Source organism: Bos indicus x Bos taurus, chromosome 29, assembly GCF_003369695.1.
Source record: "Bos indicus x Bos taurus breed Angus x Brahman F1 hybrid chromosome 29, Bos_hybrid_MaternalHap_v2.0, whole genome shotgun sequence".
NCBI classification, from domain to species: Eukaryota; Metazoa; Chordata; class Mammalia; order Artiodactyla; family Bovidae; genus Bos; species Bos indicus x Bos taurus.
In genome coordinates this window covers 6,454,401-6,469,667 of record NC_040104.1, presented here as the reverse complement: position 1 = coordinate 6,469,667, position 15,267 = coordinate 6,454,401, and the positions used below count along the sequence as shown (strand labels likewise).

General features: G+C 43.6%; 1 protein-coding gene across 6 annotated transcripts; it reads right to left on the bottom strand.

Annotated features, from left to right (window-relative positions):
- Positions 1-2,506: 2,506 nt before the first annotated feature.
- On the bottom strand, positions 2,507-12,383 carry LOC113886382 (RNA-binding protein 4B). Of its 6 annotated transcripts, none has more exons than XR_003509427.1 (5): positions 12,150-12,330; positions 11,064-11,487; positions 7,402-7,504; positions 5,534-6,210; positions 2,507-3,114 (listed from the first exon to the last, which is right to left on the bottom strand). XR_003509427.1 is itself a non-coding variant. In XM_027532551.1 (4 exons), the coding sequence occupies exons 2-3, from the start codon at positions 11,473-11,475 to the stop codon at positions 5,543-5,545; spliced, it is 1,080 nt and encodes a 359-aa protein (XP_027388352.1). In that variant the 5' UTR covers positions 11,476-11,487; positions 12,150-12,371; the 3' UTR covers positions 2,507-3,114; positions 5,534-5,542. The 6 variants fall into 6 exon arrangements, 3 of the variants coding, with proteins under 3 accessions (XP_027388352.1, XP_027388351.1, XP_027388353.1); XR_003509425.1 differs by lacking the exon at positions 7,402-7,504 and adding an exon at positions 3,771-3,992 and having other exon boundaries at positions 2,507-3,195; XR_003509426.1 differs by lacking the exon at positions 7,402-7,504 and adding an exon at positions 3,771-3,992.
- Positions 12,384-15,267: the final 2,884 nt, after the last annotated feature.

Sequence of the window (15,267 nt, the reverse complement as noted above, 5' to 3'; positions counted from 1 at the left end):
AGTTCCCTGACCAGGGATCAAACCCATATCCTCTGAATTGCATGTGCTCTGAAGTTCCCAATTCACCCATTTCATAATAATTCAGTGGCTCTTAGTATATTCACAAAGCTGTACATCCATCCTCAATTTATTCTAGAGCACATGTACATTACTCCAAAAAGAAATCTTGCTCATTTTGGTTGTCTACCCCCAACCCCGTCCCCCCCGCCACCCCCAACACACACCCTTCTCTAGGCCTAGGCAACCACTCATATACTTACTATCCCTGTGATGGTAAGTAGATGAGTGGGCTTCCCTGATATCTCAGTTGGTAAAGAATCTGCCTGCAATGCAGGAGACCCCAGTTCGATTCCTGGGTCAGGAAGAGCCCCTGAGGGAAAGGCTACCCTACCCACTCCAGCATTCTTGGGTTTCCCTTGTGGCTCAGTTGGTGAAGAATTTGTCCACAACGTGGGAGGCCTGGGTTGGGAAGATCCCCTAGAGAGGGGAAAGGCTACCCATTGCAGTACTCTGGTCTGGAGAATTCCATGGACCATATAGTCCATGGGGTCACAAAGAGCCAGACGTGACTGAGCGCCTGTCACTGTCCCTGTAGATCTACGTATTCTGGACGTCTCATGTGCACAGCATCAGGCAGCACGTGGTCCTTGTGTGTCTGGTGTCTTTCAATTAGGTTTTCAGCATTATCCATGTTGTAGCATATATTAGTACTTCATTCTGTTATTAGATAATTAATGGGTTATACAGATGTTATCACATTGTACTTATTCATTCATCAGTTGACAAACATTTGGGTGGTTTTCACAACTCATTTTTTTAAAATATGCAGACTTGAACCAGACATTTCATTGAAAAAATATACAAATGGTCCGTAAGTACAAGAAAAGGTGCTCACTATCACTAGTCATTGTTGTTGTTCTTTAGTCACTGCGTCTCTCTTGTGGCCCTACGCACTGTAGCCCACCGGGCTCCTCTGTCCTTGGATTTCCCAGGCAAGAATAGTGGATTGGGACGCTATTTCCTTCTCCAGTTTCCAGTTAAAGATGAAATTCCTTAACATAGCCCATAAGGCGCTTGTAACTGTGCTGGAACTTACCTCTTCAGATTTCTGTTATATAGACTTTGCTTCCTAATGGTTACCACACTTTTGCTGATCAGGGGCCTTTACATATGCGGTTTCCTCAACTTGGAATAGCAGTTGCCCCGCTCCACCCAGCCCCTAAAGTCAGCCACTATTTACGTTTTCAAAGTACCCTGTACTCGTCCCTCTGCAGTGCTTACAGCGAAAATCACATCTCATTCATCAAAATCCTGGTTTGGAATTCAAATCACTGATGAATCAGTTCAGGAACTTTTAGTGTGAGATGCCTTGTGGCACTTTAAAATGGTCTATAATGAGAATTTGGTCTTGGTGGATAAAAGGAATTATGTACCCCCACATGGAGTTTTTAAACTGAGGTTTAGAAATAAACCTGTTTCAACAGTCCTCTTATGTTGTCTGAAAACTAACCCCTTTCCAGTGTCATCTGTTTTGGGGAGAGTGAAAGGATTTTCTAGGGGAAAAGTATTTTATATGATTCTTCAAGGCTTTTTCTCCTTTACCTTTTTTTTTAAATTAATTTTTTTGGCCACAACATGCAGCATGCAGGAACTTAGTTCCCCAACCAGGGATCAAACCTGAGTCCCCCGCAGTACAGGGATGGTGGTTTAACCACTGGACCCCCGGGAGGTCCGTCCTTCAGGTTAGACTGTGCTGTGCTATAGTCACAGTAACCACTAGTCACACGAAGCTAATTTAAAGACTTCAGTTTCTCAGCTTCACTGGGCACGTTTCAAGTACTTTTAATAGCCACATGTATCTAGTAGCTATAAATTGGACCACAGATATAGAACACGTTCAACAATGCCAAAAGTTGTACTGGACAGTGCTGATGTAGAACTGTACTGAATCATTTTTTCTGGCTTTTTCTGCCAGTGATACGGAATCAAGACATGTTAAGTTGCTATGTTGTGACTTCCCTAGTGTCCCACTGGCTAAGACGCCATATATATAAATATCCCCACATCATCATAACTATTTTATTCATTTTAGCCAAAGTCTAATTCTAGTTTAAATTGTGAATTTAAATGAACATATACTGTGAAGTCAAACTGAGTCAATACGACAGGTCCCTGTTCTGACTCAACCTTTTCCTGACACAGGGTTCTCCTGTGGGGCTTTTATCACTACTAACCTGGGTTTGCTGGTGTATGAACGGGAAAAAGCAGCACTGGTTATTTACAGAGGAGGAGCCTGACCTCTAGGTGTAGCATACTTACTAATGTCTCAAGATGCTGGCTAATTCATCTCCACTCAGTGCTGAGGCTGAAGTACTTATCTCACTAAATACTTTTCATGTAAATTTCAGATTTCTGTTCTTCCACTGAAATTTGTAGTTTGAGCACAACTGAGAAAGAACCAGAAGACATTTGTGGTAAATTAAGTCATACAAATACAAAAAGATACTTAAGTGTTAGAAACGTTTATTTGTCAAAATATATATATAAAAAAAAAAAAAGTGGGAGAAGTGGAGTAAAACAAGGCTAAATTTCAGCTACTGCTGTACCACGATCACAGGTCAGACATAAAACAAAACAAAACAAACAAAACAACAACCAAAACCCCAATGGTCCTAGCAATTTCAGAAGATTAGCTTCAGTGTTAAGAGTCCAGAGCTAACAGAGAAGAGCTAACAGAGAAGAGTAAAAGGTTGCTTGCCTCTACGTGGAAGGGAAAGGAGATGTTGCAGGTAGACAGGGAGAAGGGGTCAACTCCTAAGGAAAGCAAGATAAGAGGGATCCCACTGTACAGGAGAAAGGGGACGCCAACATAATCCTTACCTAGGGCTGCTCAGAGGCTGGGAACGAGAGGAACAGAAAGGCTACAGAGACTAGTACCAGGAGGAGAGAAAAGTGAATGTAGAAGAATTAAATTAAGAAAGAAAACATAGTTGGTCACAAACTCCTTTGTTTACTGAAACATGAAGCAATGGAAACATCCCGGCAAAGGGGACCGCGCGGAGCAAGTTCTCATATATGACCGCAGCCCGAGGGTTCAGTCCGCAATTATCCTACCTGAAAGAGAGCACAACACAAGAGGCTTACACAATGCCTGGAGAGCAGCTTGGCTCCGAGTACAAGGGCCCTGGTCCCGTCCTGTATTCCAGGGGGAAAAAGAACAGAACAAAACAAAACCAAGTCAGACTGGGTCAAAGTTACATCTCATGTAATTACCTTTCTACTATGGCTATATATAGGAGTCTACTTATATACAGAACAAGAAGCAATCTGTCTGGAAGACTGCTGTATTGGTGAGGAATGTATCTTTCTCATTTGTTTACCCATCTTTTAGGTAAAACTACTGTCACTGAAACCAAGGGCATACAGATACCAAGAACCATAATTTAATTTTTGGTTTCAAAAAACCAGAAGATGCTAGGTCTCAAATATGGTCAGTTATACTATTCTAAATATGTCTCATTTTAATCTTTCATATAAACACGTTTTCAGAAGTAACAATCATAAAGGGTTTCAAGGAGTGGTTCATTCATCCTCCAACACACCTGCATTATCACACTGTCACAGATTTAGAGTCACAGTTACAGCAGTTCCTTTAGTTGACCAAATCTCCCTTACCAAAACAAGAGAAGAAATCCTAAATTCTCTAATTCTTCCATTGGTGATGGGAACGCCAGACACCAATGGCTGGGGGAAAAAAAAAGTTAACTCACACCAAGTTCCTCTACTTATTACAGACAAAGGGCCAAATCTTGGTCTTGATCTGTGCCAATCGACTTCAAAAGTTGTGACGTTCTTGAATCAGTTCTGCTAGGGTGAGACCCGAATTTGGATCCCCAACAGTTCTGGAGTATTTCATCCTGGCAGCCTCATTAACATCAGGCTCCTGGGACTGCAACCAACTCAGGGTTATTCAGTCCATATGAGGTTCATACCTGGAAGGTAAGTTTCTTTAACAGTCATCACTAAAAAGAGGTTAGTTGAACAACCACTGCTAGCAGTCAAAAACCACGTAAACATACCTTAGTAATACTTTACAGACCACAATATATACTATTTAATGTTCAACTTTGGAACACAGTTGAGAGAAATGTACAGTTATCTAGAAGACACCACCTTACTCTAGAGGCATATCCTCACTTCATGGAAGACCAGCAGCATTAAGAGATGAATGGCAGACTACACTAGTTGTTAAGACTATCTACTTGGTGCACATGGACACTCACTGCTACACAGGAGTCACAGCGCATCCCTGTCTTGTCACAGTCACACAGGATATAACATCACAGGTTCATACATTTGCTTCTCACTAAGCAAAAGGGAAAATTCCTGTCACTTGGTTTTCTTCTACTCATACATCAAAGAGGTCTGTTAAGAACCCTGGAAACTCGGTGGTAACTCAGTTTAACTTTCCTACTGGGCCTCCAGTTCTGCTGATGCTCAATTTCAAGGTACTAAGTATCAATCTCTAGATACTCCAATTATTCTTGACATTCCAACATCTTTGCTTACATTACCTGAAGGAGGAAAAATTAAACTGCCAGGGTTACCATCAATGGGATTTCATACACTTCAGAAAATTACTTGTTTAATCTAGCTCTTTACATGTTCTCAAACAAAAAAATCCCCCAAATTTGCTGGAAGCAATGGGAAGTGTCAGGCTCTTGAGAGTAGCATCATAAGCCATGCAGAAATACAGCTAAGTGCCCATGGAGAACAAGATGCTTACTATTAAGGAAGGGACCCACGGAATCCAGAGCAGACAGTGGCATCAAAACATTGCTTTCCAGCAAGTGTCTTGGAACTAAATGCCTAAAACTCAGAGGATTTTATTTGGCTTATATATTAGAAGAGTTTTTTCTGATAAAGGCTCATGAGCTAAGTAGTAGTTTTATTAGCAAATTGGAAATCTGAAGTTACTTTAAATCCTCATTGGTGACATTAACTTCTGAACCTGTACTCTTCCACGTACATCACAGTGACTTGTGGTGGAAAGAGAAAGTGGTTTTGGACTCAGGTAGGCCTGACTATGAATTCTGGCTTTACCTCTCAATCACCAGATGACATCAGACAAAGCACTTAACCTCTTTGGGCCTTAGGTTCCTTTCTCCATAAAAGGAAGTGTCTTAAAACCTCGCTGTATCATTGGACGATGTATGTGCAAAGAGTACTCAAGTGTTCTCTTCAACTATATTTCCTGTAACCTGGATCTGCTTACATTTGATTAAAGAACAATATCCTAATAATCTGAGTTGTTGTTTTCCCGGGATGGACAAGTTGGTTGGAGTTGTAAATGAAGACCTCAACAGGCCAAATGAAGCTCTGGCCTAGAGAAATATTTAAGACTAAAATGCAGTGACTACCTTTTGGATACTGTCCTGACAGCAAACAGGTGGCTTTAGCCTCCTCTATGTGGCAAGGTCTCCTTTCTGGGGAACTAAGTGGACTCTCTTAACCACACCCACCCCACTCTCACCTCCAGTTTTTAAAAGGCTGAGTACCGTGCTCGGTCCACATACTGCTCCCGTTCATACCGGGCCATGTCATAGAGAGAATTCCGTGCAGCTGCTGAAGCCTGAGACAGCTCACTCTCTGGCCCATAACCGTAGCCCTCTCCGACCGTGGGGAGTACAGCTGCACCACGACGCAGGGGGCTCCTGTCCCTTCCGTAATAGGAGGAAGTGGTGGCAGCGGCAGCAGCCATAGCAGCCGAGGTGGCAGCAGCGCCTGAATTTGGCAACAGGTGTCTGTCGTAGGGATCAACGGAAGTGGAGTTGAGGTGACTGGTCACAGCTGTGTTCTGGACTTGAGGCAGATGAGACATGGTCTGCTCTGCATAGTTGTACGCGGAAGCTGCTGCTGCTGCTGCCACTGCCTCGTAAGAGCGGACTCGGTAACGCTTATAGTAGTCAAGTGCTCCGTATGCGTCGTTGTAATACACGGATTCCCCGTAGCCCATGGTGTAAGGTGTGCGCACCGCTCCATACTGTTCATTATACTGCTCAGTAAAGTCCGCCACACGGCCCGAACGATCTACTGGACACTCTTTGGACCAGTGCCCCTCTTTCCCACACCGATAGCAGCCACTCTGGTCTCCCATCCCAGGGGCAGTGCGAAGCCGGCTGGTGGACAACTGCACGTGCATTCGTTTGCCTTTAGGAAATAGATGTAAGAAGATTTATTATAACTCATTAACCTCCCTTGTCTTCCCCAAAATCAACTAGTTGGCAAAAGACACACAAACATACAAACACACACTCCTGCAACCCTATTTCAACAATCCCCTCCAAAAAAGAAGCTGAAGTTTTAACAGAGGAGACTTAGAAAATCTGAGTTCTCAGAAACCAGTCAATACTTTCTACTTACACCAGTAGACCGGGATTCCCTCCTACTTCCGTCTCCAAGACTTTCTTCTCCCCAGCACAGCAATTGAGAGTTTCCACTTTTCAATACTATTATCAAAACCTGACAATTTTTCCAAATCAAATATCCAACACCACCTCAGTTATGGTCTGCGTACTAAAGCATCTTACCAACCTCTCACTGATGTACTCAGGGCCACATAAGGCCTAACCATGTACTGCAGCTTAAAAAACCACAGCATACGCTGTCTGTCTTGTTTCTTCCAGCCGTTTTTGTAAGTGTCACCAGAAGGCTATGCTGGGTACACAAATCATACCTGGCGCATCATCTGCTTCAACTCCAGGACCTCTTAAGAGTTAGCTGTAAGACCTTCCAGACTTCAACCCCACCCCCACATTGCTTTTTAAGCAAAGGTGAATCCACGCCTGCTGTGGAAAGAAAACCATCTACCCAGGTCTCTCAACAGCAAGAGATGGTTCTTGAAGCGGTACTGGTTTCTTAGGGACAGTGTGTTTTCATATAATGGAATGATTGGCATTTCATCCTGTTATGCAGTAAACTACATAAACCTGTAAACAGTTCTTTACAGGGAATTGTCTACTTGTTAGAAAAATGCAGCACTGGGCTAAAGGCTTCAGGGCACCCGTACAAACAAGCCACATCCATACTTGCAGGAAATGACCAGCACAGGAACAGCTAAGAGAAGAAACAATCTTTGCCCGGGCTTGTGTACAACCAAGCCCAGGGACCCTTGCTAATGAAAGCATCCGAGGTCTTTAAAAGCAGTTTGAGAAAAGGCATATTCTTGGCAGCATTTGGTGCTGAACTGCCTAAGACTTTGGAGATCAAGTCAATGCTTTACAGATCATAGCCAAAAGCAGCCAGTACAGATGGAGAGGAACTGGGGCTTTGCATCACTAAAGGGCTGCTCAGGACAAATCCCCCCTCCGCGATCAGCAGGTTGCTCTCTCTATAACAGACCTTGTTCTGGATGCAGCTATGCGGTAGGAGGCCTCGTGCTCCACCATCCTGTTGGAAACAGCCCGATTCAGGACGGCAGCCAGAACAGCGCCATGCACTGACCCTGAGAGGGGAGCGGGTTAGTGCGGTAACATCACTTTAGTCAAACTCAGTTCTGCCCGACGTCCAACATTCCTACCACCCCAGTTTCTAGTAGCTGCTGCCTCAAACTTAAAACCCTTTCTTTAGCAGAAACAAAGGTGCTCAGGTTTTTACTTCCAGCTGCTAGTAGAGAGGCAGCACCCACCATAAACACTCATAAGTCAGCAAGATACCAAACAGCAATTTAATATGAAAGCAGCATTTAGCCATCCCATTATTTTCAGAGATACAGATACTCCCATTCTTAGAAGTTATTACAGGTCAAATGCTAACTGTGCTTAGAACAGAAGCACACGGAATTTTGCCCCAACTTATATCCCAAATGTAGAACTCCCTATAATTTGTACTGGAGGGATTACAAGCTACTTGGCTTTCAAACATGCATGGTGACATTAAACTTGTGTGATAGACACAAACTGTTTCAATTCTGAAGTCAGTGTAACCATGCCAATCTAAAAAGCAGCCAATCCAGAGACCTAGAAGTACATTTTCAAGGAAAATATGTAACTTAGTCCTTTACAGATTATGGGTCCATTTTTTTTGAGAAACAAAACCCAGTGATTTTTCCCCCTTGATGTTTCTATTACTACATACAATCTCCACCACTGCTTTTAGAGTGGAATTCAGAAGTTTATAAACATCTGTAGTAGCTGTAAAAAGGATTCAGGTAAACCACTCTTTAAAAAAGATCTACAACAGAAGTGATAGATTTTTTTCACATGATCTTTCCAAAGGTGGTAACCAGGCATTTAATTTAAATTTCCTAAAATTCTTATGATAATTGAAATATACTGTGCTTCTTTATTTCCTTAAGGAACTAATGCAAAGAAAACTGAAAGAAGATTAAATTCTACTACTCTACTACACTTGGAGAGGCCAAAAGCTTAAAAATTTTCTGAAATCTCCAAAAAAATTACTGAGGTATGTTGCCAACATTTCCCAGAAAACCAGCCTCCACCGCCCACAAGTGTTTTCTTTTGAAAGAAAGAGGTGGGCAACCTGAGATCCTCAATGCTGAGCTCCTACCAAGTAACAGGACCCAGAGATTAGGGATATAGCTTGATATACAACTGTACTCCAATTTAATGTTTATTTACACATTGGTTAAAAACAAAACACATAAACTCATATAACCAGCTTCCCAGCTCAGCTGCCTGAGTTATTACTTGGGAATAGCTTCTTCAGGGTCTTTCAATGCAAACTGCTTGCTAAGTCAGTAGCGGTTCAGTTCACTGCTGTTTATGGGGAGGAAACAGATCCCCAGAGACTCAGGTAAACTCAGATTTTGCTCCTTTCTTTTTAAGTCGTACAAGTCAGGACGCCTCAGTAGCAGCCATTAACATATAAAGGTTCAAAAGATGACCAAAGTGGCACTCTTAAGAGGTCCCCTTTATTAGGAGATGAGTAAAAAGGCTTTATGAAAAAAATGTGACAAATTGGTATCTAGATTGTATTTTCTGTAAGACTGCAACTTATTATCCAATGCTAAACTTTCTCTTGTCATCTGGAAAAAAAACAGAGCTGGTTATAAAAATGTCTGTACGTAAAACATAACGAAAAGTTGGGTGCTTTCTCTAGAGAGCCCAGGCTAAGAACATGAAAACCAAATAAAGGATACTTTTTTTCCCCCAATAATGACGTTTAAAAAAATCTCATGGATCATTGTGTTATTACATCCTGAATGAAACCCACTGTATTAAAACACATTTCTTTCAAGCCAACCCCCTCTCAATTAACTGATGTCCATATACCTATTTCTGATCCTATTCTTTTACTCAATAGCATATTAAAAAGGTAAAGACAAGCAGTATTACACTAGAACATCGCTGCAGTTTGTACCAGACTTTAACTGCATTCTTTCACATTTTGCTTGTTACCTATCAAGAGAGAACTCCCATTTCCTCCAACACTGTCCATTCATGATGCCCTCCTTCATCCAATGAAAATAATTCAGGGTATTTTTAAAGGTATCTGAAGCGCAACAGCTTTCCAAAATAATAAAAGAAAACCAAATATAAATGAGGAAAGGTATTACATTTTAAAGCTTCTAACCATCATAGAAACATTTGTTGTTGCGAACACCACTCACCTTTTATCACACAGTGCTTTACTGTCAAAGCACTTTCACATCTATTGCCTCATTCTAGCCTCACTACCGTCCTGTGAGGGAGGTACGGCAGGGATCATTATAACTCTATTTTACAAGTGGGGAAAATGAAGCACAAAGAGGTTAAAACGCTTGTCCAAGATCATATGACAAGTAAATGGTAGCAAGTCTACAATTTTTGCCCTGTGCTTTAAAGAGCAGCTAAAAGCCAGGACACCACTGGCTGAAGCCAGAAATATCTGATGTATTATTTGCAATCTCTACTATCTGCAAACTTTCTTACCCTTTTCTGGTCAACTTTTCCTCTTCTCCATTTCTTTTCTGTTCTCTAGGTTTAGTAGAGGACCCTTAAGTACGTCTTTACAACCCTTTTAAGGGTACTCAGAGAAAAAAAATGATCTTAATTTATAAACCTGAAAAGTGGATGTAAACATGTGGTCTAAGATGACACTATCAACAAAAAGCTTGTAGAACAGCGCTGTACGACAGAACTTCCTGTGATGATGTAAATGTTCTGTATCTGCACCGATACAGTCACCACTAGCCTGTATGGCTTCTGAGTACTTGAAATGTGTGCAGCACAACCGAGAAACGGAACTTTAAAATTTATTTAATTTCAACTTAATGGCTACACGGGGCTAGTGGCTACCATATCAGCACAGTTCCAGAGAGTCTTCAACCTCCTGTAGTACTAATGACAACGTATGTACTTTTATTAATGATATAAATAATTCGATATGACACTCTAATAGGAATCTTCTCAGAGGCAGAACCGTAATTCCCATTCAACCTAACATTTTTAGAAATGTCCTTTTTTCCCTTTAGGATTAAATAATAGTATGTGGAGCAGAATACATAGCACAGTTTTTGACTCTGCTCATATAGTTCATCACATACTGAACAAATTTGAGTACTCAAAAGATAACCCCCCAAAATCAGATTCACCACCCAGATTTATAATACAGAGATTCTTAAAGATGTCTTTGTTCTTTCCCATCAGGGCCCATTGCCCAGGGCAGTAAGGAGTATAAGCCCTATGCATTTAAACTCTCAAATATATTAGGCTTCCTCATCCTAACAAAAGCAGCAAGTAAGCCACAGACCTTTATCCTCCTCTCCCATTTGCAGATTAAACTTCCAACAGCACCCAAATGAATGACGCTTGCAGAAAAAAGTGACCTACCGTTTGTGATTCTACAAAGTTGTTGAGAAACATCTTGGCAAATCTGAAAAGGAGAAGTGTTTGCTTCTCCAAGAGTTGTGTTTAAGCATGGTAAACATACAATCGTTCTATTATTTCCAGCTAAAGTAGAATGGAAGACACCACCCTGCCAGCCCCATGGTCCTGTGTTCTTGCCTCTGTCTACACCTAGACCCCACTCGGTTTTGCCACCCAGGCCCCAGAGCAGTTCACCTTGAAACTCTGTGTTGTCAAGGCCCCTGATGGCCTCCACTGCATCCTCAGCCCGCTCCATGTGTACAAAGGCATAATCTTTCACGATGTCACATTCGATGACTGGACCGTACTCCTCAAACTTGGCCCGGAGCTCTTGGTTGGTACAAGTAGGGCTGATGTTGCCTACATGCAACTTGGTTGAAGCTTTGCTCTTATTCTTGCTGGCTTCCACGTTGATGTTCACCCCGTGCAGCTTGTAGTGGTGCAGGTTGCGGATGGCATCCTCGGCCGCCGTCTTGTCCTCTATGTGCACAAAGCCGTAGTTCTTAATGATGTCACATTCCAGCACCTTCCCATACTGCTCGAAGAGTGAGCGGATCTCCTGCTCTGTGGCCTCCCGGGGCAGGTTTCCGATGAACAGCTTCACCATCCTGACAAGAGCCTGAAAGAGAAGAAAGGAGATTTTCAGAAGTTAGAGGCGAAAGTTTCAATGCACTGCATTTTGGATTAATCCTCCTAAGTTCTTGGCACCTTCAAGATGCTCACACAGACGTTCCTTCTTTTTTCAGTAGCGGGAGAAAGGTTAGCTCTTAAGGAGTAGTGTGAGCTGTGTGTAACACGCGAACGGGTCGGTTGTCAGCATGCATTGCATAGTCCCTCGTGGAATAAGGCGCATTTTAAGTAACAGGGTTAGCTTGAAATACTCCTGTTTGGGGGCAGGTAAGAGAAGAATCCAAATGTGGGGAAGAGGCATACATATATCTAACTGTCCCTCGTAACGAGGTTTTGGAGGGAAATCTGTGTACCTCTCTTCCGTGAAGCATCACCGTTCAAAATACTTTTAAGAATAAAAAGGCCCCCTCTGCCCCAACTGGGAACCCCCACCCCCGCCCTGGCGACCCAACTCCAGTGCCTTCTCCCCAACAAAGACTCGACTCGACCCCTGCCCCGCCCCCTCCGGAGACCCGGCCCCGCCTCCTCCGTTGTCTTCCCCGGACCTCCCGCACCAAGAGAAGAAACCCAAACCCTGGGCCATCCCCGTCCGCCAGAGGCCCGGCGGCCCGGCTCTCAGGCTCCCCACACACCCACAAGAACCTTGCGCACCTCCGGGTGGCAGCAGCGCTGGCGGCGGCTCCCGCGTCAGAGAGAACCCTACAAAATGGCGACGGCCGCTCAAACCTCGGCGCGACCGGGCCTTTCTCGCGCGCCACCTGACGCACGCGCGAGTGCGCGCTGCCCACCCCCTCCTCACCCTCGCGGGAGCCAGGCGACCAATCCCGCGGCCGCGTACAAATGGCTGCCCCGGGCTCGGCTCCCAGTCGCCCCGATACGGGGCGGGGCCCGCTGCTGTCGGCGCGGCGGAGCGGAGGTCAGCCCGCCCCCTGGCCCGGCTAGCCAATCAACACCTTGGACGGTGGTGTGGGTGGGGGTCGGCGCTCACGCGTCAGAAGGCTCTGGGCGCAACCACTGCCTTGGTGAAATCGGAAGCCCGGGAGTCATAGTCGATCATAATGGATCTATTCACAATGGATCGTGCTATTGGGCCGTGTCGGGGGGGCGGAGGTGGGGAAGGACGGCCGCCGCTGATGACAAAGGGTTATCCCACTGAGTCCCCGATAAGCGGGTTTTCTTAGCAATCGGCCAGCCTGTATGGTAGCTTGGGGCAACATTTTAGGAATACAGGTGGGCCACATTTCAAGCAAACCTGGCTTTTTTTTTTTGGTAGAGCTTTGTAAGATAATTCAAAAAATTTTAATTGCAAACATGTACTTCATTGGTGAGGAAACAGAACCGAAGATGGCAGAGCTGAGATAGCTCGTAGAGGCATTCTATCCAGGCTACTCTCAAATCAGTTGGGTTTTGTTTGTCACATACGCGAAGGCTGGTTTTCTCTCCCTAGCTAGAGAATTAAGCTCTAATTATGTGTCCTTAACAGTTCCTGATTCGTGGTGAGCACACCAACGAATGCTTGGTATAAGAGAATCAGAGAGGTTTCTTGTTTTGGGGACAGGCCAGGGTCTCCACCTCCAGACCAAGCTGCTGGAGGACAGGGCAACTGACCGGGGCATTTTCCAGCTTTCAGAATTCAACTGTGGTCCAAGGGCACCTCCTGCTGGCAAAAAGGAAGTTACTAAGGGGGATTACTCACTGACACCTTTGGACAAAGAATAGACGTTTATGGAGATTGATGGACTTAGCTTATCTCCAAGTAGAGCATGCCAGGATGTTTGTCCAGTCACCATTCCTCCTTGGTATCTTTTCTGATACTATCAGGCACAAACTGCATGCTGTCCTCTTCCTCTCCAGCTACTCGGTTACATTTCTTTTACTGAATTCTTTGTTTTCCACCAATTTCAGAAGAGGCACTGTTCTTCCAATTCTGATAACATTCATGCTTATCTCCCACCTAATTCTATTTAACCCACCCCTTGAGTAGCCATCATGGTCAACAAAAGAGTCCGAAATGCAGTACTTGGATGCAATCTCAAAAACGACAGAATGATCTCTGTTCGTTTCCAAGGCAAACCATTCAATATCACAGTAATCCAAGTCTATGCCCCAACCAGTAACGCTGAAGAAGCTGAAGTTGAACGGTTCTATGAAGACCTACAAGACCTTTTAGAACTAACACCCCAAAGAGATGTCCTTTTCATTATAGCGGACTGGAATGCAAAAGTAGGAAGTCAAGAAACACCTGGAGTAACAGGCAAATTTGGCCTTGGAATACGGAATGAAGCAGGGCAAAGACTAATAGAGTTTTGCCAAGAAAATGCACTGGTCATAACAAACATCCTCTTCCAACAACACAAGAGAAGACTCTACACATGGACATCACCAGATGGTCAACACCGAAATCAGATTGATTATATTCTTTCCAGCCAAAGATGGAGAAGCTCTATACAGTCAGCAAAAACAAGACCAGGAGCTGACTGTGGCTCAGACCATGAACTCCTTATTGCCAAATTCAGACTTAAATTGAAGAAAGTAGGGAAAAACACTAGACCATTCAGGTATGACCTAAATCAAATCCCTTATGATTATAGAGTGGAAGTGAGAAATAGATTTAAGGGCCTAGATCTGATAGATGGACTGCCTGATGAGCTATGGAATGAGGTTTGTGACATTGTACATGAGACAGGGATCAAGACCATCCCCATGGAAAAGAAATGCAAAAAAGCAAAATGGCTGTCTGAGGTGGCCTTACAAATAGCTGTGAAAAGAAGAGAAGCGAAAAGCAAAGGAGAAAAGGAAAGATATAAACATCTGAATGCAGAGTTCCAAAGAATAGCAAGAAGAGATAAGAAAGCTTTCTTCAGCGATCAATGCAAAGAAATAGAGGAGAACAACAGACTGGGAAAGACTAGAGATCTCTTCAAGAAAATCAGAGATACCAAAGGAACATTTCATGCAAAGATGGGCTCTGTAAAGGACAGAAATGGTATGGACCTAACAGAAGCAGAAGAGATTAAGAAGAGATTAAGAAGATATTAAGAATACACAGAAGAACTGTACAAAAAAGATCTTCACGACCCAGATAATCATGATGGTGTGATCACTGACCTAGAGCCAGACATCCTGGAATGTGAAGTCAAGTGGGCCTTAGAAAGCATCACTACGAACAAAGCTAGTGGAGGTGATGGAATTCCAGTTGAGCTGTTCCAGGTCCTGAAAGATGATGCTGTGAAAGTGCTGCACTCAATATGCCAGCAAATTTGGAAAACTCAGCAGTGGCCACAGGACTGGAAAAGGTCAGTTTTCATTCCAATCCCAAAGAAAGGCAATGCCAAAGAATGCTCAAACTACTGCACAATTGCACTCATCTCACACGCTAGTAAGGTAATGCTTAAAATTCTCCAAGCCAGGCTTCAGCAATACGTGAACTGTGAACTTCCAGATGTTCAAGCTGGTTTTACAAAAGGCAGAGGAACCAGAGATCAAATTGCCAACATCCGCTGGATCATAGAAAAAGCAAGAGAGTTCCAGAAAAACATCTATTTCTGCTTTATTGACTATGCCAAAGCCTTTGACTGTGTGGATCACAATAAACTGTGGGAAATTCTGAAAGAGATGGGAATACCAGACCACCTGATCTGCCTCTTGAGAAATGTGTATGCAGGTCAGGAAGCAACAGTTAGAACTGGACATGGAACAACAGACTGGTTCCAAATAGGAAAGGGAGTACGTCAAGGCTGTATATTGTCACCCTGTTTATTTAACTTAT